Genomic DNA, 27,278 nt, shown 5'->3' with positions numbered 1-27,278 from the left:
ATTCAACAAAATAACAGGCCTGGACCCTTAAAAAATGTTAATATCATGGAGGCAACAAAAACGGGAGGCCAATAGAATTGCTCCAGGTTAATGGAGACTAGAGAGCCTAGACCAAATGCAACGTTTGATCCCTAATTAGATACCCGATTTTTAAAAAATGGTATAAAGAACATTTTGGACACAGTTGTACCATGAACTGGGCAGCTTAAACAACAGAAAAAAATTGAAATGTCTTGTCTCCCCATCTGGCATTTGGAAGGCTGAGGTCAGGGTGTCAGTGGGACTGATTCCCTCTGAGGCCATGAGGAAGAATCTGGTCCAGACCTCTCCCCAGCTGCTGGGGGTTTGCTGACAATCTTTGGTGGTCTATGGCTTGTAGAAGCATCACCCCGATCTCTGCCTAAAGCTTCACATGGTCTTCTCCCCGTGTGTGTGTCTCTGCGTCCAAGTTTCCCCCTTCTTTAATTAAAAAAAAATTGGGGGCGCCTGGGTGGCTCAGTTGGTTAAGCGACTGCCTTCGGCTCAGGTCATGATCCCAGGGTCCTGGGATCGAGTCCCGCATCGGGCTCCCGGCTCAGCGGGGAGCCTGCTTCTCCCTCTCCCACTCCCCCTGCTTGTGTTCCTGCTCTCGCTGTCTCTGTCTCTGTCAAATAAATAAATAAAATCTTTAAAAAAAAAAAATGGGGGGGGTGGTGCCTGGGTGGCTCAGTTGGTTAAGCGTCTGACTTCGGCTCGGGCCCTGATCTCAGGGTCCTGGGATCGAGCCCCGCGTCAGGCTCCGAACTCAGCACAGAGTCTGCTTGTCCCTCTGCCCCTCCCTGTTTGTACTCTGTCTCTCAAATAAATAAAATCTTAAAAAAAGTTTTTAAAGTAAACTCTAACCCCAATGTGAGGCATGAACTCACAACCCCAAGATCAAGAATCACACGTTCTATTGACTGAGCCAGCCAGGCGCCCCCAAGTTTCCCCTTTGTAAAAGGAACCGGTCATATTGGATCAGGGCCTACCTTAATGAACTCATTTTAACTAACTATTTCTGCAATGGTTCTCTTTCTTAGTAAGGTTATGTACTGAGCTATTTGGGGTTAGGACTTCAACAAACAAATTTAGGGGGATCAGAGTATATCCCATAAAAGATTGTCATTACATAATATTGTTTTTTTTTTTTTTTTTAAAGATTTTTATTGATTTATTTGACAGAGAGAGACACAGCGAGAGAGGGAACACAAGCAGGGGGAGTGGGAGAGGGAGAAGGAGAAGCAGGCTTCCCGCCGAACAGGGAGCCTGATGCGGGGCTCGATCCCAGGACCCTGGGATCATGACCTGAGCCGAAGGCAGACGCTTAACCGACTGAGCCACCCAGGCGCCCCTAGATAATATTGTTGTATCAGTGTTAAATCTCTTGAGACAGTAACAGTAACTTCTGATGGCTCCTTATTCTTTTTTTTTGCCAGAGAGAGAGAGTGAGAGAGCACTAGGAGGGGGAGTGGCAGGCAGTGGGAGAAGCAGGCTCCCCGCTGAGCAAGGAGCCTGAGGAGGTGCCCTGGGAGAAAATTAATTTTTTAAAAATGTGGAAATCTTTTGGATAAATCATTGCGGGGTATCTGGGAAGCAGCATTTCCCCAATTTGGAGAGGATGGCTGCGGGCCTTAGCTTGCAAGAGGTCTCGGCGTCCCTGCCCCCTCTCTGGGGTTCTGCATCTCAGTGGGCAGAAGCAAACATTTCCAGAGTAGGCTGAAGGCATTTTACACTCAGTGCACCAAAGTCTCGCCAGAACCTCCCATGAAGTGGGTTTTAGGATCCTGCATTTACAGATGAGAAAACGGAGGCTTAGAGAGGTCAGATAACTTGTTCATGACTGCACAGCTAGACTAGAATTCAGGTTGTGTGACTCTCAAGGCTGGAATTCCCTGGGCACCCTCCAACTCCCATCCCCAAGCAGATGTGACACTGGGGCCCCTTCTTGGTACTTTCCCCAGTTTAGGGCTGGCCATGAGTCGCAGGGCATAGCCCTCAGCTCCCCAGGCCTGCCCTGATCCCAGAGTCACAGGCTGTACCCTCCTTCCTCATGCACCTCTTGGGTCCTGCTCAGTCAGGGACGCTTGAGCTAAGAACCAGTGAGGGTCCTCCCACGCCTACCAGCCTGGGTGGGGCAACAGGGTGCTGGCACCCTGGGTGTGCCCTACAGATCCCGTTCTACCTTGCTCCACCCAGCTCGGTGCCCCCGAGGCTGCGCTGTTCCCGCTGTTCCCGGAGCTGCAGTGACCAGGCTCTAGTGTCCTTTGGCTGCTGCTTGTGTTTGGACGAAGGGAGGCAGGAGGTGGAGGGAGGGAGTTGAGGGAGGTATGAGGAATCTATTCCTGGGCTGGCTGCCTTTCTGCTCAACCACAGCCAAATCCTACTGAGAGCCACAGCGACTGTCAGGGGCCACCACTGCCTCTTCCTGCCTGTGGGGGCTAACAGCTTCCCACCTGCTAGGGCTCAGGAGCCCCGTCTCTCCTTGGTGGGCTCTAGGACCACTGCCCACACTTTTGTAAACCGTCCCTTTGCTGTTGAATTGTCCTCACCCCCATTTGCATGTGTCATATGATTCCTGAAAGTATGGGGGAGATAACTCAGTCTGTAACTGTCCCTGACATCCCTGTTCCTCCCTCCATCTCTGGTCTCCGCCCCCCCCCCCATTTTCTGAGCCCCAGGAGGACAGATCCAGGCAGGGAGGCCAGCAGCTTAAAAAGTCATCTTTATTGGTTTCTTACTGCCTCACAGAGCATCAGGGTCAATCCCTCCTGGGAATATGGCATTTGAAGAGATAAATACTTATTTTGCCCCCAACTTGTCAGTAGAGGAAAGTTTAATAAAAATAGTAATATAACAACAATAATAATGGCTATGACCAATAATAAAACGCCCCCTATGATCCCCTAATACACAGGTGGTTGAAGCTTTGAGAAAAAGGACCACCCCCCTTTCTGGGAGGGGCCAGAGTGTGCCTGGAGACCCTCCAGCGGCCCCCATCAGGTGCCATCTCCCACCAAGCAGCCTTTATAAATACCCTCCCCATCCCGTCCCTGTCTAGGAATGATCTCCCCCCTGGGCGGATTAGATGCAAGGTCAGTTGGTTCTCAGGGCCCCTCTCTGTTCCCAACCCTGCCAAGCTCCTCCCCAGAGAGAAAGGCCCCTATCAGTAGTGCTCCCCTCCCGGCCCCCCTCGGCTCTCTGCTCCTCTTCACTGCTCCTCCTTTATCCCTCTCCTCCTCTGGATGCCTCTTCCCTCCTGCCTCTTCCACTTCTTTTCCTTCCCCTTCCCTCTCCTACTTCCTTCACCCACATCCTCCTTCACTTACAGCCTCCCTGCTCCTTGTCTATCCTCCTTTCCTTTGAAAAAAAAAAATATACATATTTTTTATTTTTTAAGTAATCTCTACACCCAACGTGGGGCTTGAACTCACAACCCTGAGATCAAGAGTCACATGCTCTACTGACTGAGCCAGCCAGGCGCCCCATTCTCCTTTCCTTTGGATCAGACTCTGTCTTTCCTACCTTGACCCTGAGCAGAGACCGCGATATGCCCCAACTTGGCCTCACCTAGAGGCTACACAGTCCACAGCCAAGAGACCCCACATTGTTCCCAGGGACCCAGTCCTTCTCCATCCCTCATCCCAACTCTTGCTTGCAGGCCTTCTGAGGCTTGGCACTGGAAAGGAGAGCTTTGGCACAATCGCCCTTGGACTCCAGGGCAGATGGGCCCCCAGTGCAGAAAGGGGGCCATTCTATTCCCAGTAGCTAGCAGAGATAGGGGCTGGGAGCAGAGGGGAAAGGCAGGATAAGGGCTGGGAGTCAGGGCCCCCAGGTCCTGGGTACCCAGACCAGCCTCCGAGTCGCTCTCCAACCCAGGCCCTCCCTGAGTCCGAATTTCCACACATCCCGGGCCAGCCGGAGCATGGCATTCCTCAAGCTCTTTGCTCGTTTCTGTCTCTCGGTCCTGGGATCGGGGTGGGCCCTGCCAGAGGGTGTCAAGGGGACCCCTCTGACTCAGGGGCTGGGGGGAGGCTCCGGGGCCGTTCTGACACCTGGAGGGGAAACAGAAGGAAGGACTCTTTCCTTACCAGACCAGTGCCCCCCAGAGGCCCTCCCAGGACCCATCACCTCCTGCATCCAGGCCCTTGGAGGAGGCCAGATGTGAGGTGGGGGTGGGGCTATAGGAGAAAAACCCTGGGATCTCCTACTCAACCCTGGAGCCCAAATCAAAGTCCCTTTGTTCATTTACTCTATTCTTCCTCGATCAACAGACACGCTTTACTCTAGGCAAGCAGAAGACAAACTTGACCCTCACTATCAGGGAGCCCACAGTTGAGGGAGGAGGACTGGCATCGGAGAAAGACCATAGCACAGAAGGACTGACAAGGAGGGGTGGAGGGAAGGGCACGGGCCCTAGGGAGGCTGGTGGCTGCCAGGCAACCAGGTGATCTCTGGAAAAGGTGATATTAGTGCAGAGCTTTGAAGGTGGCCTGGATGTTAATGAAAGGGCATTCAAAGCAGGGGGGACATCAGGGGCAAAAGCCTGAAGGTGTGAAAGAATATGGCAAGTCCCAGGGCTCTGCGTGGAGATGTGGCCTGAGGGTGAATGGGAGCCTTCCCAGCTCCTCTTATGTCTTCCCCATCCCCAGCCAGAGTGGACTCTCCTCTGATCCTTCCACCTCAGGTTGGGCCTCTAAAGAGTTGCTCTTCTGTGGCACTCTCCCCATGTATCAGGTACCCTGCTGAAGTCATCATCACCTCATACAGTTACCACTTCTAGAATAATCTCAAATAATAACCTCATTTATAAGTGAAAGAAGCTGGACATCTCACCCAGGGCCACACTCCTGGGACAGTCAGGGCCAAGATTCCCACCTAGGCCGACCTGCCTCCAGGCCTCTGTTGGGGCCCACTGTGGGGACAAGTCTGCTTCTCTTAGCATCCAGGGCAGGGATGGGCTCAGCTTGTTCTCTGGCTTCAGGTCCCAGCACAGGGTCTAGCACAGAACAGAACTACCTGTGCTTTTACACGGGAGGGGAAAACCCCCATCAGCTCACCTGTATCAGGGAGTCTGCGGGGCTCAGAGATCCCTGGGGGCAGGACACGGACTCGCTGGACAGAGATGTCCAAGGCTTCCTCTTCACTGCTCCAGGAGCAGGATGGGGGGGAGGGGGGAAGACACAAAAATCCAAGGTTAAATATGAGGGGCCCAAAGGGGGTGGAAACTTTGGGGAGGGAAATGGAGGCAGTGGAAGCAGCGGGGTTGTCCTTACTGGCGTCCGCGTCTCCAGCGAGCCCGTCGCTGCCCACGGAGGCTGGGCGGCGCGAAGCCTCCGAGAAGCTATGGGGACGCTGGGGGCCGGAGCCGCGGGTACCTCGGCCCTTCCCTTCTGGAGCCTGTTGGGGGACAATGCAGAAGGGCTGGGACCGGGCGGCGCACCATCCCAGGGCAAACGAACCGCAGTGGGGCCCCCAGCCTGGACGTGCTGGGGTCCCGGGTCCGAGGTAAGCAGAGGACTGCGATCGGCTCAAACGCGTCAGAAGACCGGTGATTGGCTGAGCCTCACTAGGGAGGCTTGTGATTGGCCCCGGAGAACTCACCCGGGGCAGGTCCCTGGCGCTGGGCTTCCCGTCCGTGGGGCCCACGTGCACCAGGTGGTTGAAGTTGGTGGGCGGTGAGATGAGCTTGGAGCGCACAAAGGGGTCCTTCAGCATCTCCCTGCGGGTGGAGGGAATATGGGGGGGAGGGGCGGCGCAAGAGACCTCCTCGGCCCCCTCCCGAAACGCCCCCGCCCCCAAGCCTGGGAGGCCCCGCCCAGCTACCGCATCGCGCACGCGCACCTGCGCCGGGGCTGCCGCTGCTCCTCAGACACGCGGAAGAAGAAGTGGCGCTTGCTCTTGGTGCGGAACAGCTGGCGTCGGCTGTTGTCAGTGAGGTCGGGGATGTCGAACTCGTCCTTCTCTGTGGGAGCAGCAGAGAGCCGGACGGTGCTCCGAAGTCCCCAGGGCCCGTCCGCTGGAGCTCAGGGTCACACATCCACACGTGAACGCACACACTCCGTACTCGCTTGCACACGCACGTCCTCACCTGCCAGCCGGTTCCTGAGGTAGGTCAGGCGGACCTTCTCCGTGCCAAAGAGGAACAGGGAGCCCTCCGGGTTTAGGGGTCGCACCTGAGGCAGCAGGCACAGAGGTCAGCCGTGCTCCCCGACTGCACCCCGGTGCAGGGCCCGGGGTCTGGGCAGGCCCTCACCTTCTTGAGTGGCACCGTCTGGACCCATTCTGCTTTCCTTACATCAAACACATCGATGGAGTTCTCGCTGAACACTGTCAGGTAGGGGGCTGCATAACCTGCGGGGCAGGAGACCCGCACATCAGGCACCTCTGTGGGCTTGTTGGGAACACCCCCCCCCCCCCCCCCCCCCCCCCCCCCCCCCCCCCCCGTGTCCTCCTCCCTACAGTAACTTCCATGCCCAACCGAAGGTCCTTCTGAAGACTCCAGGTTGCCCCACCCAAGGTCCATAAGGAATCAGAGATGACAGCCATGGAGCACTCGCTCGCTATCTGGCATGCCAGGCAAAGTTCCAACCACTTGGCAGACGTTTTCTCCTTCACTTCTTAAACAACTCTGGGCAGGTCGTATTTATCACCCCTAACTTACAGATGACAGAGTGGAACCCCAGAGCTAAGTAATGGCCAAGGTCACCCAGTGGTGAGTGAGAGCTGGGAATTAGCCCTGGGCAGTCTGATTCCAACTCCTACAGACGAAGTCTCTGCTACACCCAACCCACAGGCCCAACCCCAGAAGAGCCACTGCTTATGAAGGGAGCTCTGTCCCTGTCTTCTAGCTGGGACGCCATCTCACAGTTACCTCCTCCACTGCCCTGTTCATTCATTCATTCATTCATTCCTCCAAACATTCATAGCCCCTCAGGTGTGCTTCCCTGGGCTGGGTGCAGGATGGGATGAAGAAACCAGCCCCAGCCCATTCCGTAGGCCCCCACTGTACCAAACCAGTCATTAAAAAGAGGTGCGAAGAGCAGTAGGGCAGAGGTCTGCACACAGAGGTGGGGGAGCAAAAAGGAACAAAGGACCAGCAATGGGGGAAGGCAGGGCAGGGAGCATGAAAGCAGTAATGACAATGGCAGAAATCATGGTGGTCATTTGCGGAGAGCCTACCAGCTCCAGGCCCTGAGCTAGCACTGCAGCTGGACTTGGTTAAGAGTTTGCCTGGGGGCGCCTGGGTGGCTCAGTTGGTTAAGTGACTGCCTTCGGCTCAGGTCATGATCCTGGAGTCCCAGGATCGAGTCCCGCATCGGGCTCCCTGCTCGGCAGGGAGTCTGCTTCTCTCTCTGACCCTCCTCCCTCTCATGTGCTCTCTCTCTCTCTCATTCTCTCTATCTCAAATAAATAAATAAAATCTTTAAAAAAAAAAAAAAAGTTTGCCTGGTACAGGAAGAACAGTTTAGGCGGGGGAAGAGCATGAGCAAAGGCCTGGGAGAGGAAGATCCGGTGCAGTCCACTGAGGGCAGAGCAGGGGCTGGTCAGGCAGGAGGACCCTCCGCAGCCCGGCCCTCTGCAGGCCTTACCCCAGCCTGTGGGCACTGCTGGCCACAGCAGCTCGTGGATGCGAGACTTGCGGCCGGCGCTGTCCACATAGACCCCCGCAGTGGTGAAGAGCAGCAGCAACTCACTAAGGCTGAGCTCCACGGCGCCCAGCGCCTCGCCCAGGCCCCCGCGGGACGGTGGCAGCTCCTCGGGCACCAGACGGGCCCCTAGCGCTAAGGGCGCAGCCTCGTTGAGCAGCGGGTAGAGGGCGAAGGCACCAGCGGCTCCCACGCACAGCCGGTCGCCCAGCAGCCCCAGGCTCTGCACAGGTGCGGGTGCCTGCAGCTCTCGGATGCGGCGCTGCCAGGGCCCCGGGCCTGGGCCCAGCTGGTAGCAGAGCACCTGGCGCTTGACGGCTACACAGAGAACGGGGGTGCGGGCCTGCAGGATGCACCCGGCTGCCAGCACCTGGCAGCCTCGAGACTCGGGGATCTTGGCACCCACCACCTCCGCGCTCTCCAGCTTGGCCAGGGCGAAGAGGCGCACGCTGGGGCCACGGCCACACAGCACGACCAGAAGGCCCGCCGCGGGGCTCACAGCCAGCCGCTGCACCCGCCGGCACTCGCCCACCTGGAAGATGTCTTCGGGGTTGGCAAAGGGGAGTGTCACCAGCAGGTGGGTGAAGAACAGCCCCCTGCCCATCCTCCTCTGGCCCCTGGGGCCGGCCCCCACCCAGCTCCACCCTGGCATGTACCATTCCTATGCAGGTGGATCACAAACAGCCCGTCCTCGGTGCCCAGAGCAAGCCGGTCCTGGTCTAGTAGAGGGAGGAAGAGAATCAGGGGTCAGGGAGCCCATCTGGCAGCCGGAGACGAGGCAGCTTGCCTGTCCTTGCTGAGCCTCAGTTTCTCCTGAGGACATGGGGATGGCAATCCCAGCTCTCCAGGGCAGGGGCTGGCTCAGGGCCGCGGCCAGCTGCCCGGGGAAGCCAGGAGGCACTGCTCCCTCACTTCCTCGTGGAGGTCCCGCTGAGCGCCAGGCTCCTGGACGACCACAGCAGCCCCACAGGAGGTGGTGTGAGGCTCCCCTGTGGTCTCCCTGCTGCCAGTAAGAAAGCCAGCACGGGAGCCCTCATTCGTCTCTTGCTAAAAGCCCTTTGCTCTTTTCACTCATTTAAGATTCTTTGAGAAAGAGCAGAAACTGAGGCACAGAGAAATGGAGTGGCAGGAGCCAAGCCCCCGGCCCCCCGGCTCAGGCTGTCCACATAGCCATGCCCAGGGGACGGTGACGTCCGTAATGCGGAGCGTCCGCAGCTCGTGGCTGTAGGGACTGGGCAGGGACCCTCCCAACAGGCCCAGACTCCTCCCCAGAGCCTGCCCAGGGCAATGCCCCTCAGCGTGCGGCTCACCGATGACAGCGGCGCAGAGCGCGTGGGGCAGCAGTGGCAGCCCATTGTCATAGGCTTCCTTCAGTGTGTACACCGGCCTTGGCCTTGGCCGCGTGTCCAGCAGCAGCCGCTGCAGCTCGCCCAGCACCTGCAGCCAGCGCTCCCGCTCGGCCTCACTCTCGGCCAGCAGCAGCACGGTGCACACGGCGGGGGGCACGGTCAGCTGGGAGGCTGTCACCTGTGGGCAGGGACCCAGGCTGCAGGGCTGTGGGCCGACAGCCGGCCATCCCCTCCCTCCGCCCTAGTCGATGCCTCTTAGCACCAGGTGAGCGGCCAGGTGCAGGGCCAGAAGCTGTCTTACAGCAGGTGATTCGCCAGACAGGACGGTCAGACTGTCCCACCAACAAGGCCAGAGCCCAGAGCCAGTGCCGTGGTCGGGGAGGGACGGGGCATCGTGGAAACACACAGCCCCAGGCCGACAGTGAAAGATGACCTCCCCGGGGAAGAGACATTTCTGCTGGAGCCCAGGGGGTGAGTGGAGTAACCAGGAATGGTCTAGGCTGGGGAGAGGCTCGGGGGCGGCCTGAGCCAAGCAGAGCAAACAGGATGGGAAGGGTCCGTGGTTACAGGGCACTTTTGGAACTGGAGAAAGCGAGCCATGTTCCGAGCAGAGAGAGGCTCCAGAGGGAGGCCGGGGAGGCCCACAGGGTCAGAAATGTGAAGCCTCAAGGCCACGGTCAGGAGCACCCTGAGGGTGATGGGAAGCCACAGAAGGGTTCTAAACGAGCAGAACATGGCCAACTTCACAAACAGAAAGCAAACCGCACTGTGGGATGGAGGCTACCATAGCTGTCCTTGTGGAGGTGGCGCGGGGATGGGGTGGGGCGTGGAGAGGGCAGCCACGGAGAAGGACATAGAGGAGGGTGGCTGGAGCAGGGCTGCGTGGAGGCAGAAGGTGGCCCAGCCCAGCCTGCCTGGCACTCACCCTGAAGATGCGGGGCAGGTCCCTGGACTGGGCGTGGATAACATCAGAGGCCAGGACCGGGGTGGCTGAGAACTGGGGGTCCCTGGAGAGGCCCATGGAGTTGATCAGAGGTCACAGGGCCCCTGGGCGCCTCCCCCCACCGCTGCAGCCCTTCGCCCCTGCCGGGCACCCACCTCAGATCCAGGGCCTGCAGCAGGGCCCCGCTGGCCGGGCTGAGCCGTGGGTCAGGGGCGTCAAACAGGAGCAGGCGGGAGTCACTGAGGGCCGCGAACACGCGCTGCCAGCCGCGCCGGACACCCGAGGGTCGTGGCACCTGCAGGGGGGCAGGGGGTAAGGCAAGCATGGGAGGGCCCGCCGGGCTCTGGGCCCCGCCCGCGCTGGCCACCCCCGCCTCCTCCCCGGCCAGCCACCGCTCACCGACAGGAAGCCCTCGTAGGCTGTGCCCGTGCCCGTTTCGGGGTGCACTCCCAGGGCTGCGTGGAGGAGGCCAGGGGGCACAGGGCAGGGCGGGGCCTGGGGGGCACACGCTGAGTGACAGAAGTAGCCACAGGCTGTGGGGAAAGCAGGAGAAGCCGGTGGTGTGAGGCTGGGTGGGGACAGCCCAGAACCAGGACTCTGAACTCTCACCAATTCCCCCATCAGGTGAGAAGAAACAAAACAAGAGAGCAAAATGGAGCAGCAGGAAATGAGCTGCAGAAAGTCGAGGTGTGTCAAGATCAGGGCCGTCTCATTCCTTCCACCCAGGGACGGGAGGGGGGCGTGAAGGTGGGGTGGGGGCCTCACCGTCACAGCCTAGGCCCTGGCGGCCCAGGCCCAGCATCAGCGAGGTGCAGCGGAGACACTTGGTAGGGGATGGGAAGCTCCGGGGCCGCAGCACGTGTGAGCCAGGCTGGGGAGGTGGGACACGCCCGTTACCTTCGCCTGACCGTGGCCTCCCAGCGGCCTGCATCCCACCCCCGAGGCCAGCCTGAGGGGTCAGGTGGGATGGGGGAATGGGCCCATGGCGTTGTGAACCCAGCCCCAGTGAGTCTGTCACAGCACTCAAACTCACTGCCACCGTCCCCTGTGAGCTCTGCCAGCCATCATGCCCGTGGAGGGACCCAAGCAGGTCCTTGGAGGCCTGGCAGAATGGCTTGGTGCCCCCAGCCTGCTCCACCCCTCCAGGTGCTGACCTTTACAGGAGGACCTTCTGCAGGGGCGGTGGGAGCAGCAGGTGCTTTGGGGAGCACGGCCTGGGGGTAGGCAAGCAAACAGGTGAGGAGGGCACAGGCAGCCGGTGGGGCCCAGCCCCCCAGACGCGGGACTCCCGCCTGTCCTCACCCCCAGGCGCAGGCTGCGGCGGCCCTCTGGCCTCAGCTCTGGCTCCACACCAGGCCTCAGGGCCTCCCCTGAGAGGCCAGGGTCCTTGGCGGAATCCTTCTGGGGAGTGAGATGGGGCGGGGAGGGGGGAGTCAAGGCCCCTGTGCTTCTCCTCAGGACTCCTCCCAACCAGCCTGCGCGCACAGTTCTTACCTCTGAGCTCCGGAGGGACAGGAAGGGAATCAGGGAGTTCGAGGGCTTAGTGTCTGCAAACAGAGAGCACAGGTCACTGGAGGTGGGTCCCTGGCCCAGCCCTAACACTCGTTCCTGAGGAACTGGGGGCCAGCAGGAGCCTCAGTTTCCACCTTGGTGAAATGGAGCAATGACTGCAGGCTGTGGTGGCCTCCGTAAGTGCCGGGTAACAGTGGGGTAAGCAGCAAAGTCTGGAACAAGCTCTTGTCTCCACAGCCCTGTAAGGCCGTCGTGGGCCCCCCTTGGTCCCCATGAAGCTCGAGCGGGGGCCTAGCTCCCGGACAGGCAGGCAGACGAGCACTTACCCCCTGGGCCGCGGGCTACCAGTCCCTCCCGCAGCGCAGCCAGTTCCTGCTGCAGGCCCTGGTTCTGCTTCTCGGCCTCCTGCAGGCGGCTGAGGGAGGGAGAGCTCGTCAGAGCCCCCCGCAGAGGTCCGGAGCCCCCTTTGCAGGGCCTGCCCGTGCTCTCACCTCTCGGCCTGCAGCTGGGCCTCCTGCATCTGTGTCAGCCGCTCCTGCAGGCTCTGCTTCGCCCGGATCTCGGCCTCCAGGGCCAACTGCAGCTCCAGCCTGGCAGAGGCCTCCATCTTCTGCAGCCGCCGGGCCTTCCACTGGTGGTCCTGGTGGCCAGGGGGCGCCCAGATAAGGGGCTGCCTCAGAGGCCCCTTCCACCCTAGCGCACTGCTGTCCATGCCACCTGGCCAGACTCAAAGCCCTAGACTGGCCACTGACCTGCTGTGAGCTCAGGCAAGTCACTGATCTTCGATGAGCTCGGTGTCCCCGCCTGCCGAGCGAGGCTCCTAGCACGCCCACCCCCCGGGGTGTTTGTAGGGGCTCACCAGCGGCCGGGGAGGGAGCGTCTGGGTGCCCACGTTCCGCAAGGACTCCAGCTCCTCAGCCATCTTGGTGGCCAGGGCCTGCAGGTAGCCTCTTGAGCTCTTCTCATCATTCACCCTGATTGGGAAGGGGGCTCAGGGTCCTGGCCTGGACCCTCGGCCCCGCCTGGGCCCAGCCCCTCCCCCACTAGCCCCTTGGCTCCCACCAGCTGAGGATGTCCGCGATCTGGGCCTCCCAGTTGCTCTCCGTCTCCCGCCGTTCGCCCTCCAGCTGCTGCTTGCTCTGTTGCTCCCGCTCCAGCTCTTCCACCAGCTGGGGGCCAGGCGGGAAGAGGGGTCAGTCCCCAGGGGCCCCTGCACGCCCCAGAGCCCCATCTGTGTCCACCCTAGTTTACCCACCGTAGCTCACCTGCCAGCTGTGGGTGCTACCGGGCTGGGGAGACCGCCTGCTCTGGGACCCTGGCAGCTCGGACCATCCACCCGGCCAGCTCCCCACCCCTGCCCCACTGCCTGTCAGTCTGTCCGCCCTCCATCCGCCGTGCTCACCCGCTCCTGCTCCAGGCTCAGCCGCCGGTTCTCTTCCTGTAGCTGGCACAGAGCCTCCTCCTTCCCACTCAGCCTGGGGAAGAGAGGATGACTCGATGATTCCCAGCACAGGCCCCCCTCCAGTCCCCCACCCCGGCAGCCCAACTCACCCGCGGCCCCAGGCCTGCTCCAGCTGCACGCGCAGGGCAGCCACCTCCTTCCTCAGCTGTGCTTCCTGAGGCCCGCCCTCAGGCAGCCCCGTGCCATTGGTCTCAGAGGCTGTGTGGATGGTCTTGAGGACACAGAGAGGGGTCAGGGCAGGGGCCTAAGGAGCTATGGCCCACCCCTCCCAGGGACCCAGGTGGGGCCCTCAGGGCCCTGAGTAAGTTGGGCCAAGGGAAGTGCCCCTGGAAGAGGGTAAGACCTCACTACCTTGACCCGGAAAGATTCCTTCTCGAGACTTTGCTCCCTCTGTCTCTGGAGCTGTGTCACCTCCCGGCAGAGGGCGGCCACCTGGGCCTGCAACTGTGACGAGGCGTGGGGGCAGCCACTGCTGACCGTGTCCACCCTGAGCCACTCCCCGGCCTTGCCACAGACTCTGGGGCTTGCTGGCCACAGCAGGAATGCAGGCAGTGAACCTCCAGCCGCGCCCCCCCACCCCCCACCAAAATGCATCCCCTGGCTCGGGCCTCGGTCAGCCACAGTGGGGCCACAGAGGCGCATGGTGTTGCCAGCCCCGAGGCCTGAGCTCCCTAGGCTTCCTCCAACCACCCTGGGGGGCCACAGGGGCAGGGCTCTGCCGCTGTCCCCACCCGCCCCCATCACTCACCCTTCTGCTGCTGTCCTGGGCTTCCTCCAGCTGGGAGCTCAGGGCCTGGGTCTGGCTGGCTGTGGCCGCCTCTCTCTCCTGGGCCTCCTGCAGCCTCTGGAGCAGGTCCTCCTGCCGCTCCTGGGCTCTGCGGAGCTCCTGTGCCTGCCCCCGTAGCCCTGCCTGAGCCTCGGCCAGCTCCTGGGTGGCCCGAGAAGGGGGGGAGGGCAAGGCCTGGAGTCAGGGCACGGACCCCCTTAGCATGGAGCCCTGGGCCGCGCCCCGCACCTCACCAGACCCTCACCCGGACGAGCCGGTCTCGCTCCTGCCGTAGGTCGCAGTCCTGGCCCAGGCTACCACCCTCCGTCTGGGCCTTGCTGTCCCTCGGTGTCTCTGCCAGGAATCGTCACTGAGGCCCACACGTACTGACGGCCTCAGCCAGACACGCCGCATGCAATGGCTCACAGAACCCCCACCACAGCCCCGGAAGTGGGTCTCCTTGGCCCATTTTTCTACACGTAGGTTCAGAAAGTTTAAAATACTTCCCTGAGATCACAGCTCATATACAGAGTCGGGGCGGGACTGGAATCCAGGTTGGACTCAGGTGTGCTGGGGAAAGCTGCTCAGCCTCTGGGGCGAGCATGGGGGAAAGACATGGGGTGGCGTCGGGGGGGCGGGATACCTGACAGCCTGCCCTGTAGGGTCTGCACTTCCTTCCGTAGGCGCTCCAGCTCCCGGTGGTCTGAGGAGACCTGCAGGGCCTCTGCGGAGTGGGGGCACCCGTCGATGAGTAGCTAGTCCAGCAGTAGCTCCCGGGTCAGACCCACCCCAGCCCGGCTGGGGAGCCCGTACCTTGGAGCTTCCGGCTCAGCTCCATCTTCTCCTGCTCCAGACAATGGAGCTGCTGCTCGAGGCCAGCCAACTGCTCAGAGCTGCTCTCAGGGCTCGGACTGGGGACAGCAGGGCGACCCATGCTGGCAGAAAACCCTCCCCCGCAGAGCCCGCCATCTTCCCGCATCCAGTCGTCCGTTCACCCAAGAAACAGCCTCTGTCCGCCAGCTCTGTACCCAGCCCTGGGCTCCGTGCCGGCAGAAAAAGACCAGCCTGGACCAGACCCCAGCCCAGGGCTGTGCCCCAAGGTCCTCCAGACCCAGGTTCAAGCCCCAGCCCTGGCCCTTTTGAACGGTCACCTAACATATCTGAGGAACACCTCAGTTTCCTCACAGGCCCTCTTCCAGGGACAGGCACGAGGACGGGGAGATCTGGGCCAGCTGGCCCCACGCCCAGCACACAGTGGCGCTCGGAGTGCGGGTCAGACGCCTTTGCTTGCACATCAGAGTGCCTTCCCAGCGCAGTCTCAGGCCAGCCCCTCGAAAGAACTAGATCACCCGACCCAGTGTAAAATCGGCATAAAGAGGCATAAAGCGCAGCTCGGGGACTTGGAGGGGCCCGTCTAACTCTAGGCCTCTAGTTCTAAGTCCGGGACATTCTCAGCCTGCATGGAGGGTCCTCTAAGGGCCAGATGCTGGGATAGGACCCATAGGAGGCATAGGCAGGGCTCCACCAGAATCTGAGGACACGGGAGGTGTCTTCCCGAGGGCTCCGAGCACACTCCCGGACCACCTGTCACAGGCAGGCACCAGGTAGGCCATTCAGCCTCTTTCCCGGGGTCCCAGCAGGCCACGTGCCCGGTGTACTCCAGGCCAGGCCTCCCTCTAGGTATGTGAGGACGAGACTCACCTGCCCGAGGTGTAGGTGAAGCCCACAAATGGCAGGTGGTGGCCGGAGAAGGCTCCGTGGGAGGGTGGTGGGAGGGTCCCCTGCAGAAGGAGGGGAAGGAGTGTCACTCTCAACAGGCAGGCCTGGCTCCAGGCTGAGGCTCAAGACCCAGGAGACTCCCCTGGGACTGGGAGTGCCGACCTCCTCCTGCTCAGAGGGAACCGAGGAGGGTGACGTGGCCCCCACCTAAACAGACCACGACTCCCACATGTCCTTATGGCCACGGCCTCCCAGGCGCTGCTAGGGTCTTCTTCCTTACAAGACCTCTGGTTAACAGGATGATACTTGAGGTCCGAGGACCTCCACCCGTTAAAACCCACCGCGGTACAGGTGAACCCGCTCAGGTGAACCATAACACCCGTGAGCCTCTGGAGTGCGAGGGCCTCATCCTCCACCCAGCAGCTGCTCTGGAGAACTTCTGGGGGGTTCCCACAGCCAGCAAGGGTCAAGGCAGTGGGACCCACTACTCACCGGATGGTTGAGGGTGTCGTCGTCCACATCGAAGTTGGAGGTGTCCATGGGCCCACGGAGCTCAGGGATGTAGGGGGCGGTGCTGGTTGCCAGTCGCTCCCAGTCCACGCCTTCAAAGAAGGGGTGGTTCCGGAAGTCGTCCAGCCCCCCACGACCCAGCCGCCCCTCCTGGCGGCACAGCAGCTGGCGGATCAGGTCCCGGGCAGTGGCCGGCACGTCAGGCACGTCTGAGGGAAACTGCAGATGGTCCTGCAGGCCAGGGGGAGGGAGGGGTGCAGGTGGGCACCCAGGACCCCACCCCCACCTGCGGCTGTCCCAGCCGTGGGGGCTCAGGACTCCTGCTGCCCTCCCAGAGCCCCAGAGCCTGGCAGCCAGACCTCATGGTTCATGATCTTGCCGTAGGTTTCCACCAGGGATTCAGCATAGAAGGGCGTCTCCCCGAAGAGCAGCTCGTAGGCACAGACGCCCAGGGACCACCAGTCACACTGTGGGCCGTAGTGGCCTTTGCCTTCCTCCATGGCCTGCAGGATCTCGGGGGAGATGTAGTCTGGTGTCCCTACTGCCACTGACGAATCCACCTGGTTGGTGGGGGGCGCGGTGAGGACGCCATGAGGACAGCCTTGGGCTTGGCTAGGCCTGATGGCCCCTCACCAGAGCCCCCGGTCTGGCCCTGACACCCCCCCTCCCTCAGGCTTAGCCAGCCTGCTGACCCCACCTGGGGCCTCGACTCAGTCCCTCCTTCCCCTGGGAGCTCTCCGGGCCGGGTGCCCCTGCCCTCACCCTGGGGCCTTACCATACCACTGTTGTTGAGACGGAGGCATGAGCCGAAGTCAGCCAAGCGGATGTGACCGTTCATGTCCAGCAGGACATTGTCTGGCTTGACATCCCTGGAGGAGCGCAGGGGAAGAGGGGCTTGACCCGCGTGTGTAGGTGTGTGTTCAGGCACATGCCTGGATGTGAGTACATGGGCACACGCAAACACCAGCATGTATCTGCTCACACGTATTCCCGTGAGCACACAAGAACAATGTGTGTGCATGCATACGGCGGGGGGCCGGTGGCGGGGGGGTGGAGGCTGGTGGCAAGGCCTCCTGGCTCTCAAGAAGGAAGAAGGTGGTTAGATTGGGAAAAGCGACCCGTAAGGATGATCTTTGGAGGCAGCAGGGCACGCCGGGGGTTACGGAGTCAGACTTCCCGGGTGCAAACCGCTAGCCGAGTCACCTCAAGCCAGGTGCTTACCTAGGCTAAGCCCTGACTTTCTCACCTGTAAAGTGGGGACAAGGGCAGCCCCCATCACATAAGGTTTTTAGCATGAGGATTCAAAGGCATCGTGTATACGAAGCACCCAGCATAGGGCGTGGCATGTGGTGGGTGCTCAGCAACTGTCAGCTGTCCCCAGGGCAGTCAGCAGGTGGGTTGCAGGCCCTACCTGTGGACGTAGCCCAGCTGGTGCAAAGAGTGGATGGCCAGCACCATCTCAGCCAGGTAGAACTGAGCCAGCTCGGGTGGGAGGCGGTCCTCAAAGCGGCTCAGCAGAGTGAGGAGGTCCCCACCAGCATAGTAGTCCATCACCAGGTACTGGATGGTGGTGGAAGGGGGGGTGGGCAAGAATCAGACGGGGAGGGTAGGGGGGTACCTGTCCCAGGGCCCTGCCTCCTGCCCACCTCCCCATGGTTCTGAGGGGTTCTGGGAAGGCGAGAGTGTCTCCCAGCAGCTCTAGGGTTGCCAGCTTCCAGCCAGAGCTCAGGCAAGGGCTCCAGGCCCAGCAGCTGGTGGGGAGTGGAAGCCTTGTGGTTCCCATAGGAGGGGTCTCTCTCTCCTCAGACCCAGCATCTCCTTTGTCCCCAGGCAACACCCTCCAACCTTGCCGAGTCTCCTCACCAGGTACTCGTCATCTTGGAAGGCATAATGCAGAGCAGTCACCCAGCGGCTGTCCCCCTTCACCAGGACGTCCCGCTCCTCCTGGAAACAGGCAGTCTGCAGCAGGTTTGGGGAGGAGGGGGAAGGATGGGATCAGGGCCCAGGAAACCCTCCTCCCCAGCTCACGGGATGAAGAATAAGTAAATCTAGGAGCTGGGACTGAGGTTGCCTATGTAAGCCAGAGCCTGTGCTCTCTGGCTCTGGGCCTCAGTGTTATCATAAGGAAAATGGGAACTACGCTAGCTTCTAAGAAAGGCTTATCGTGGGGAAGCAATGGGGGAGGTTGGCAGTTGTTGGGGTGGGTCCTCTGCGGGCTCAGCAGCCTCTCCTGCCCCTTCCCCAGAATGCCCTGTATGCCCCAGTGGCAGCACACCCGCCCCCTGTCCCTTGGTAGGGTGCCCAAGTCCCATCGGACCCCAAACTGACCTCGGCCCTCTTGAGCATCTCCCACTTGTGCAGCATTTTCATGGCAAAAATCTGCCCACTGTCCCTCTGCCTCACCACGGCGACCTGAGGCCATAGGGAGCACCGGGGTCAGCTCTGCCCAGGTGCGAACCCCATCTTCCCACCTACCCCATGTCTTTTGCTCACCTCCCCGAAGGCCCCTCGGCCGATCACCTTCAAGATCTCGAAGTCATCTCTCTGCAGCCTCAGCTCTTTTACCTTCGCTACGAAGGGGCTGGCTGAGGGGCACAGAGTAGGGCTCAGGGAACCCACAGGGAGGGCCCTGGCTCCCTCTCTTGCCTGAGGAAAGTAGAAGCTGCAACCCCCAGGAGGCCAGAGCAGGGATGGCCTCCCCAGGGGTGGCCTCTGGTCAAGCTGCTAAGAGTAGGAAGCACGGAAGGTGGGGTCTGGGCTTTGCTGACCACCTGACCCCCAGACCTCCTGAAATCCATGGTTCCCTGGACCCGCGTCCCCAGACTCGAGGCGGTCTCAGTCCCAGGGGCTGATGGAACTTGTAGTCCTTCCCAGTCTGGGGTTGACCCTGGCTGACCAGGTCACCCTGAGGAGGAAGGGGATACCGTTCCCACCCTCAGCTCACAGTTCTTGGCGCCTAGCAGGACCAGGCCTGGGCCTGTCTTGGGAAACTGGACGGACAACATTCCTTGTCCCCAGAGAGGCTTCCCTGCCACTGGGAGCTGTGAGCCCTGGTCTTGGGACCCTACAGGCACAGAGGTACCTGGCTGGGAGTAAGGCCTGAGGCAGCCCCGGAGGACAAGTCACACAGTGGTTCCACAGGGCTCCGGGAGGTCAGGCTTTGTGCTCCCCATGTGGGGCCTTTTCTGTCTGCAGGCATAAATAGGTCTGCCCACATTCTCACAAGACTTAAAAATGGAGCCAAAAAACCTTTCCCTGGCGCCTGATGCTGGCACCTGAGGGAGCGAACACTCAAGATCTTCTCCAGGCCTGACCAGCCCTACAACTCTAGGCCCTGCCTCCCTCTCTGGACTTGGCTTTTATCTGAGCAAGAGCCTCCACGTCTCCCAGTCCCTGATACTCCCTTGAGGGGCATCTCCAGCCACTCCCAGGCCTTTTCCAGGCCCGGAGAAGCCACAGGCCTGGGGAGGGAATTGGAGCCTGGAAACTCAGGGAGGCAAGAATGATGGGTGGGAGGTTGGGGGCAGCTGCAGTCTGGCTCCCTGCCTCAGTTTCCCCCTGCCAGCAGGTAAACTCCCTGCCAGCTGGGCGGGTCTGTGGGTGGGACAGAGAGCTGCTCCACAGGTTTATCGGGCAGAACCCCCGCAGCAAGGGTGGTGTGGAAACTTCATTACAGAAATTAATTGTCTCCTTCCCAGGCCTGTGTGTGCGGCTGGGAGGAGCAGCCCAAGGCCTCCAAGGGGGAACTGAGGCCAGGTGGCTACCCATCAGCCGGACAGGAGCCAAAGCCAGGGGCCATAGTCAGGAGGATCATGGTCCCCAGGACAGGCTGCCCAGTCCTCTGGCCTTGCCGCAGGGGACGGGGGCTCTGGGCAGGAGCGGGGACGAGTTGGAGCAGGAGCTGAGTGAGTCACTGCCCTGCCGGTTACCTCGGGAGATGTCAACAGACAGGCCCCCATGCTGGGGTCCCAGGCGGAGACGCCAGAGGCTGGCAGGGAGGAGCACATGTGTGTGCAAACACACACACACACACACACACGTGTGCGTGGGCATTACAGCAGGTGATGACAACACGGTCAGATACACATGAATAAGGTGCAGAAGTGCCAGGGAGAGTGGCAGGCACCGGAGGCAGGGGCTTCCTGGCTGCCCTCACCCTGGAGGACAGGGCTGGGCTGGGGGCTAGCTCACTGGAATGTCTTGCAGGCCCCCAACCAGGCCAGGCCAGGCCTCGTGCCGGCCCAGAGCTAAGGAGTGCCAGGAACGCTAGTCACCCACTGGGCAAACACCGGCCTCGCCCCACCCTCCGGGCCGGGCCCCTGTGCCCTCCCCCCACGGCCTGGCCAGACATAACCAGGAGGCCTGGGGCTGGTGCCGGGCCGGTGTCCGCACTGGGTTGAGGGTTGCCCCAGGTCAGCCACTTCCGGTGACTCAGAGGAGTCAACCAGGAAGGGGTGCAGACCCACCTCCAGCCAAGCCCCCCTCCGCGGCCCTGGGGAATAGACCTCAGGAAGTCTGGCCAGCGACCTGCACAGGGAAAGGGGCTGAGGTTGGTTCCTGTGTCCAGTTTGGGGTGGCCTTGTATGCCGAGAGATGGAAGTATCTGTGTGTGAATGTCTGCAAGTGTGCGATCCCTGTGGATCTGTGAGTGGAAGTAGGGAAGTTTGTAACAGCCAGTGCGGTTGGGGTGGTGTTCAGGGTGAAGTGTGGGGCTCCCCGGATCTCTCCTTGAGCTGTGATTATCTCAGCGTGTCCGTGTGGTATGGGGGAGACAGAAAGCGCGTGTGTCAGTGCGGGAGACACACAGGGGTCTGCGTGTGTGCCTGTTTGTTCTCCACGGTCATGAAGTATGATGTGTGAGTGAGGAATCCCTGACGTGACTCTGTAGCCCGTGTATTGTGTACCTGAGTCTGAAGTCTATACTTGGGACCAAGCTTGTGTGTCTGTGTAAGTTGTGTGTTGTGTACACGCGCCAGCTTCTGTGCGCGGGAAGGAGTGCGTGTGTGTGTCTGAGGCAGGATAAGGTGTGCAGCTAATTGAGAGGGTCCAAGGGGTCGGGCGGCACGAATTAGGGCCGGTGCCGGCTCCGCGCGGGGAGCCCGTGGGGGTGCCGCTCCCTGCGGGAGGGTCTGTGGGCGCAGGGCGCGGGGGGGAGAGGGTCCCGGCGCGGTGTCCCTCGGGCCGCCCCACCTCGACCCCACCTCGGTCCCGCCCGGGTCACTCACCCCAGCTCAGGAACTGCGCCACGTTGCGCTCCCGCCGGAGGGGGGCGCTGCTGAGCTCGTGGTGCAGCCCCAGCAGCAGATCCAGGAGGCCGTCGAGCCCGGGGCCACCGCCGGCCTCGCCCCGCGCCAGCCGCTGCAGCGCGCGCAGCCGCCGCTCCATGGCTGCGGCCGGAGCCCCGCGCCCGGGCTAGAGCCGGGCCACCCGCATGCCCGCCCGTCGGCCCGTCCGTCTGTCGGTCCGCGGGTCGTCCGCGAGTCCTCCCCCCACCCCTCCCGCCCTCCCCGCTGTCACCTTCCTCGGCTGCCGCCTGCGCGCCCACACCTGGGCGCCGCGCCCCGCCCTCTGCCCCGCCCCTCGACGGACGGGCAGGTGAGCGCCGGCCAATGGGAGACGCGACTGGAGGTGAAGGTGGGAGGGCGGAGGCGCGCGGGGGCGGAGACAACCCTCGGCCAGGAAGTGGGGGGGCGGGCCCCGAACAGTAAACTCCTGGCTGGGCTGGACAAGGGGGTCTTCCCGTAGGGGCCCGGGAAGGTTGCCTGGATTTCCGCGCGGCCCCAGACCCAGCCGTACCCGGCCCTTCGCCGACCCCTAACCTAGGTAGGGGATGCCCGGGGCAGTTCGGCTTCCCTCGCCCGCCCTGAGACAGCGACTGCCTCTCCCTCAGGTCAGGGAGAGGGGGCTGGAGACGCCCGCGGCCCCGGAGCCGGATGGGAGTTGTAGTCCCCTCTCTCCCCGGGATGCCCGCCGCGCTTGGCACCCCCCCCCCCACTCCCAAGGGCTGGCGGGGAGAACCTCGGTAGTTTCAGATTTTATTTTATTTGTATCGTTACAGCCGACTTGGGATAGAGGTAGGTGAGGCGGGGATGGTTACACCCATTTGGCAGATGGACACACTGAGGCTTGAGAAGGACGAAGGTGAATGGAGAGGCTGAGGGTGAGGAGGCCCCGCAGCTAGGCCCTGGAGTGGGGCTGGTCTGGCAACTCCACCACAGGCTTTTCAAGCCTAGGCGGGAGCAAGGCCTGCGGCCGGCCTGGAACATGAGAACCAAGGAGAGGTGGAAGCTGGGCTGGAGGAGATGGGCGAGTGGAGGTACTGATTCTGTCCAGTGGCATTTCTGATTTCTGCCCAGCTGGAGACAGCTGGGCTGGACCGGACGCCAGGGGACTGTGGGTCTGTCCAAGAGGAGGGAACAAAGGGTGGGGCATTTTAGTGGCTTTAGACAACAAATTCTTCCATTAAAAGATCTCTTTGGGGTTTTGCCTGCCCCCTCAGACGGGGACCTCCGAGTCCGGACAGGGTCATTGCCAGCGTTGGCGGAGGAGGCGCTCTGTGAATGTCTGCGGAGCTGAGCTGAGCCTCCCTGGCAGTACTCAGGGGACTTTCTGTCAGGCCTCCAATTTGCTGTCCTCTGAGCCCTGCCCTGTGGCTTCCCTGTGCCCACCCTCAGCCAAGTGGGGAAATGGAGTCAGGCTGTCTCACTCACTCCTGGCAGGGAGTGGGGGCAGGAGTTCTGGTGCGCTCTCACCTGAAGCATTCTGGGTCCTCCTAATGGGGCAGGGCTGGGGTGGGGCCCACAGGAAGATTCCCCCCACTACAGGCCACAGGGGGGCGCCAGAGACCAGAGGAGGGCCAGGTGCTCAGGCCAAGTCCAAGTGCCCATCTCCTAAGGAACTCTAGGGTAGGGAAGGTGTCCTGGGTGGGAAGATGGGCCATTCCTCACTGCCCCTCTTGGCCACCCTGATTCCCTGCCCCCCAGCCCGCCACAGCCCGCAGGGGTCAGCAGTCACGGGCCAACCAGTGAGGCCTCTGGGTCCTGGATCACTCCAAGTGCGACCTCTGGCAAGTCCCTAGCCTCTCTGAATGCCATTCTCAGACAAGGCTATCCTCTTGCTGAGAAGACTCCATCCCCGCAGGAGGGGCTGGCTGGCTCAGCCCACCTTATGGTGACCTGAATGCCTGGAATTCCTGCCTTTTACTGGGGGCTCCCTCTAAAAACCATCACAACACAAGCCCCTGGCTGAATCAGTCCATAGAGCCTGGGTCTCTTGATCTTGGGGTTTTAAGTTCAAGCCCCAGGGTATAGAGGTTACTTAAGAAAATTAAAAATCTTAAAAAGAAAAAAAGATTCCGGGCGCTTGGGTGGCTCAGTTGGTTAAGCGTCTGCCTTCGGCTCAGGCCCTGATCTCAGGGTCCTGGGATCGAGTCCCACATCAGGCTCCTTGCTCAATGGAGAGTCTGCTTCTCCCTCTGCCCCTCCCTCCCCCTCTTGTGTTCTCGCCCTCTCTCTCTCTCTCTCGCAAAAATAAATAAAATCTTAAAAAAAAAAAAATGCCATCTCCACATAGGACGGCAGAAAGGAAACTGAGTCACAGGCAGCAAAAGCTGAGTACTGTTGAGGTCTGCTTGGGCTGAGAAGGGACTGGCGCTTGGCACTCCCCACCCATCCGGTACTTGATTCTATTTGGTCCTGTATTTGTTTGGGTTTTTTTTTTTAAAGATTTTTTGTTTATTTATTTGACACAGAGAGAGAGAGAGACAGTAGGAGAGGGAACACAAGCAGGGGGAGTGGGAGAGGGAGAAGCAGGCTTTCCGAGGAGCAGGGAGCCCGACGCGGGGCTCAATCCCAGGACCCTGGGATCATGACCCAAGCCGAAGGCAGACGCTTAATGACTGAGCCACCCAGGTGCCCCTTGTATTCGTTTTTGTCACATCCTTGTTCCAAGCCTCAGTTTCCTTGTCTGTAAGGGGGGTTGGGCGCCCTTCCCACTCCTGTGCGGCCTCAAGGTCAGAAAGCCCCTCAGGACTCAGTCGGTGCCTGAACTCCTGCTCCAGTCTCCACAAGCCACGGTCCTCCAGCCCTGAGGGCAGAAAGTTCTTGCACGCAGCGCTGCTTTGCCTCAGCAGATCTGTTCTCTGAGCTTGTGTGAGCCAGACCTGTAGGGCCACAGGTCCTTGCCCCAGGGCGCCCTGTGTGGGACGAGGCTCCTGGCCCAGGCCAGTGGGTGTTCAGCGGGTGGGTCTGAGCAGGAGACCCCCACCACCTCCCTCTTCCCCACTGCCCTCTTGGTGACTGCTTGTGGGAGGCCCACCCAGCTGCAGGGACACCTGCTCCCCTCATAACCTCTTCCCCGCTCTGAGTCCCTTTGGTATTGAGGTGCCAGCACCATCTCTCATCCAGCCCTGTGGGGAGCAGATCACCCGGATAACACCTTACATTCCATTCCTACTGTGCTTCTGAGCATTTCAAAGTGACTGCAGATCTGTTATCTTCGGGAGGAGGGGATTATTATTTCCTTCTCTTAATAGAGTAATACCTTGAGGCTGGGGAGGTGGGAGGTGGGCAGTGCCAGCTTGCCTCCTGACTCAGGCTGCAGGTGTCCACCAGTACCTGGCAGCAGGAGGGCAGCGTGTCGTGCCCAGATGCTGGGGACAGGGGCGAGGACATGGTCCTCGAGGACATAGTCCACAGTGGACTTGACATAGACTTCTGCCAAGGTCCTTAGATGGCGAGACCCAGGCCTAGCAGGGGAGAGAGGCCAACCCAGATAAGGGGGCCCCAAGTGAGTGACAGGGCACTCAGCTTCTCCCGCCCCCAGACCATAGACCTCTGGGTCTATGAGGGGACCAGAAACAAGCCAGGCTCCAGGGTCTCTTGCATCCACGGCCACATCTTAAGCCTCCCCAGCCTGGTCTGTGGCTCCCCTTTCCCCCAAGGTCGAGCAAGATGCAGCCCCAGTGGCTGAGGCTGAGCCCCTCCCAGCCCTGCTCCGGAAGCCACTCTCAGCAGATGGTCCTGCAGGGCTAACTAGGGTGCCAGACTGCCCTTGCCCTTGGCCACAGCAGAAGCAGTGACCCACTCCTGCCCCAGAGAGCCAGGGAAAACCGAGAGGCTGGCTGCGGCCTCATCCTGCCCTGCCTACTGTTGACCAGGCATTGGCCTTGGGCAAGTCACTTCCTCTGTCTCTGGGCCGCTGTCTCTGTGCACAAGGGAGAACTGCCCAGCTCAGGCGTGAGAGGCAAATGGTCCGCAGGATGGCCACCAACGGTTGCTGGAGCTTGTTTGTCTAGTTAGAGTGTGGGGTTGAGGGGGAGTGGTAAGTCGGGGGGGTTCCCTGTGTCCTGCTGCTCAGGCACTCGGGTTTTATCGCCCTGTCTACTGGGGTGGCTTTTCGGGGAAGGACTGATAGAGATGGTGGGGTTGAGGGCCCCCACTCCCCAAGCTAGTCTTGGCAGCCCCACATGCCCGCTCCCCCGCCCTCCCCAACACACCAGGGGTGTGTCCTCTGAAAAGTCCAAAGCGCCAAATGGGTGGACATATGGTGATTTCATCATCCTGGTTTTTCTTCCAAAACCCTTCTCTGTGCTGCTCCAGCACACTATAGGGGCTCCCACGCTCCACACAGCAGCTGCAGCCCCACGTGGTTTTATAATTACCAATCCCTCTGGGTGCACAGGAAGCCAGGCCCTGAGCCCCCTTGGCCACCACCCCTCTGGCCCATGGGCGCCACCCGGTCTGCGAGCTGCTTCAGGGAAGGGTGGGTCCTGCCTGCTTTGTTCTGGGAGTTGGGTGCGGTGCTGGGCTCCCTGCACCAATCCTTACCACCCCCCTGACCAACCACGGTGCGCCTCCGGAGCTGGGCACCCCAGGGGCCTTCCCTCTGTGAAGCTGGGGTCCCTGCATTTGGCACATGAAGAAACAGCCTCGGGAAGGGAGAGGCTAAGTCCTAACAAGAGGCCGAGCTGGGATTCTAACTGCCCCTGCCTGGCCTGAGGCCTGCCTTCTGTGTACTTTCTCGGCTGGGGTGTTCTGAATGCAGAGGGGCAGGAGTGGTGGCTTTGGGCAAGTCCTGTAACCAGCCCGTCTGAGATAAGAACAGGACACTGGGTTGGATTCAATGGTTTACTTTTTTGTTTACTAGGAAGTAGAAGGAATGTTCATTCCGATGTGTTCTCACGTGGGATGTCAATGTGTAAAACAGAGCTGCCAGGGCACCTGGGTGACTCAGCTGGTTAAGGGTCTGCCCTCAGCTCGAGTCATGATCCTGGGGTCCTGGGATCGAGCCCCTCGTTGGGCTCCTTGGTCAGCGGAGAGTCTGCTTCTCCCTCTCCCTCTGCCCCTCCCCCTGCTCATGCGCACTCTCTCTCTCAAAAAAAAAATAAAATCTTAAAACAGAGCTGTCGATTGGGGCCTACACAGGGGGTGGGCCCCAGTGCCCCCTGGGTGCTGGGCTCTGAGGTGCTACACGGGAAGATGGCCCCCAATGCACCTCATTCCAGGAGCTCTGGGGGCCGGGTGCAAACAGCCCCCTGTGCCCCAGACTAGTCTCTGAAGAGGGGCCTTTTGCCCAGGATTCTGGCCAGCTAGGGAGGCGGGGAGGAGGAAGGGATGGGGGGGCCGGCCCTCAGGAGGGTGGCCACATCTGAACCTAGAAGACCCCCCCCAACTATAAAACACAGACCAAGGACAGGAGCTCTGAAGCAGCAGGGGGGCAGACACCTGCTGAGGGCCCCTCCTTCAAGCCTCAGATGGGCAGCCATTTCCTGGGGCAGCACCCCCATGCTGAGAGTGCGGGCCTTTAGCTGGAAGGGGCAGAGCAGGCCAGCAGCGCCTCTCACCCACATTCCGTAAGAACTCAGAAGTTGTGTTTTCTTTCTCTAACAGCTTGAACAAGCACGCTCTACCTCTTGGGTGACCCCTGGAAATTGAGGGCTGTCCCAAGCCTTCAAGGCCCTGGGCTGGAGTGACCTCGTTGGACCTTCAGTGTGGGGTTCTCAAACCTGAGTCTTTAGCACAGACTTTGGGGACACAGCGAGCTTTTCCTCCCCCCGCCCCTTTAAGATTTTGTCAGAGAGAGCGAGCACAAGCAGAGGGAGCAGCAGGCAGAGGGAGAGGGAGAAGCAGGCTCCCTGCCAAGCAGGGAGCCGGACATGGGGCTCCATCCCAGGACCCTGGGATCATGACCTGAGCCGAAGGCTGACCCTTAACGACTGAGCCACCCAGGTGCCCCTCGAGCTTTTCCTTTTTAAAGGCTGCTTTCGAGAGCTCGTGTTCTGGAGTCGGGAAGACTGGGTTTGAGTCTCCCAGCTCTCCCGAGTCTCCGCTTCCCGGCTGCAAAATGGGAAAAA

At 61.0% G+C, this 27,278-nt stretch overlaps 1 protein-coding gene across 4 annotated transcripts; it reads right to left on the bottom strand.

Annotated features, from left to right (window-relative positions):
- Positions 1-3,443: 3,443 nt before the first annotated feature.
- CDC42BPG (CDC42 binding protein kinase gamma) lies at positions 3,444-21,400 on the bottom strand. Of its 4 annotated transcripts, none has more exons than XM_021685523.2 (37): positions 21,151-21,400; positions 18,419-18,510; positions 18,254-18,337; positions 17,789-17,884; positions 17,337-17,485; positions 16,701-16,794; positions 16,285-16,485; positions 15,908-16,156; positions 15,398-15,477; positions 14,510-14,607; positions 14,340-14,420; positions 13,962-14,050; positions 13,679-13,858; positions 13,282-13,374; positions 13,020-13,141; positions 12,871-12,943; positions 12,531-12,637; positions 12,328-12,442; positions 11,960-12,108; positions 11,795-11,883; positions 11,451-11,503; positions 11,259-11,357; positions 11,111-11,170; positions 10,722-10,827; positions 10,356-10,489; positions 10,112-10,251; positions 9,939-10,020; positions 8,975-9,191; positions 8,321-8,383; positions 7,608-8,207; positions 6,272-6,369; positions 6,107-6,191; positions 5,860-5,980; positions 5,620-5,737; positions 5,292-5,415; positions 5,076-5,164; positions 3,444-4,070 (listed from the first exon to the last, which is right to left on the bottom strand). In XM_021685523.2, the coding sequence occupies exons 1-37, from the start codon at positions 21,308-21,310 to the stop codon at positions 4,014-4,016; spliced, it is 4,647 nt and encodes a 1,548-aa protein (XP_021541198.1). In that variant the 5' UTR covers positions 21,311-21,400; the 3' UTR covers positions 3,444-4,013. The 4 variants fall into 4 exon arrangements, with proteins under 4 accessions (XP_021541198.1, XP_021541199.1, XP_021541200.1 ...); XM_021685524.2 differs by having other exon boundaries at positions 5,076-5,161; XM_021685525.2 differs by having other exon boundaries at positions 11,259-11,354.
- Between the last annotated feature and the right edge of the window lie 5,878 nt (positions 21,401-27,278).

The sequence above is a fragment of the Neomonachus schauinslandi genome, chromosome 11, assembly GCF_002201575.2.
Source record: "Neomonachus schauinslandi chromosome 11, ASM220157v2, whole genome shotgun sequence".
In the NCBI taxonomy this organism is placed as follows: domain Eukaryota; kingdom Metazoa; phylum Chordata; class Mammalia; order Carnivora; family Phocidae; genus Neomonachus; species Neomonachus schauinslandi.
This window is presented reverse-complemented; position numbering and strand designations above follow the sequence as displayed.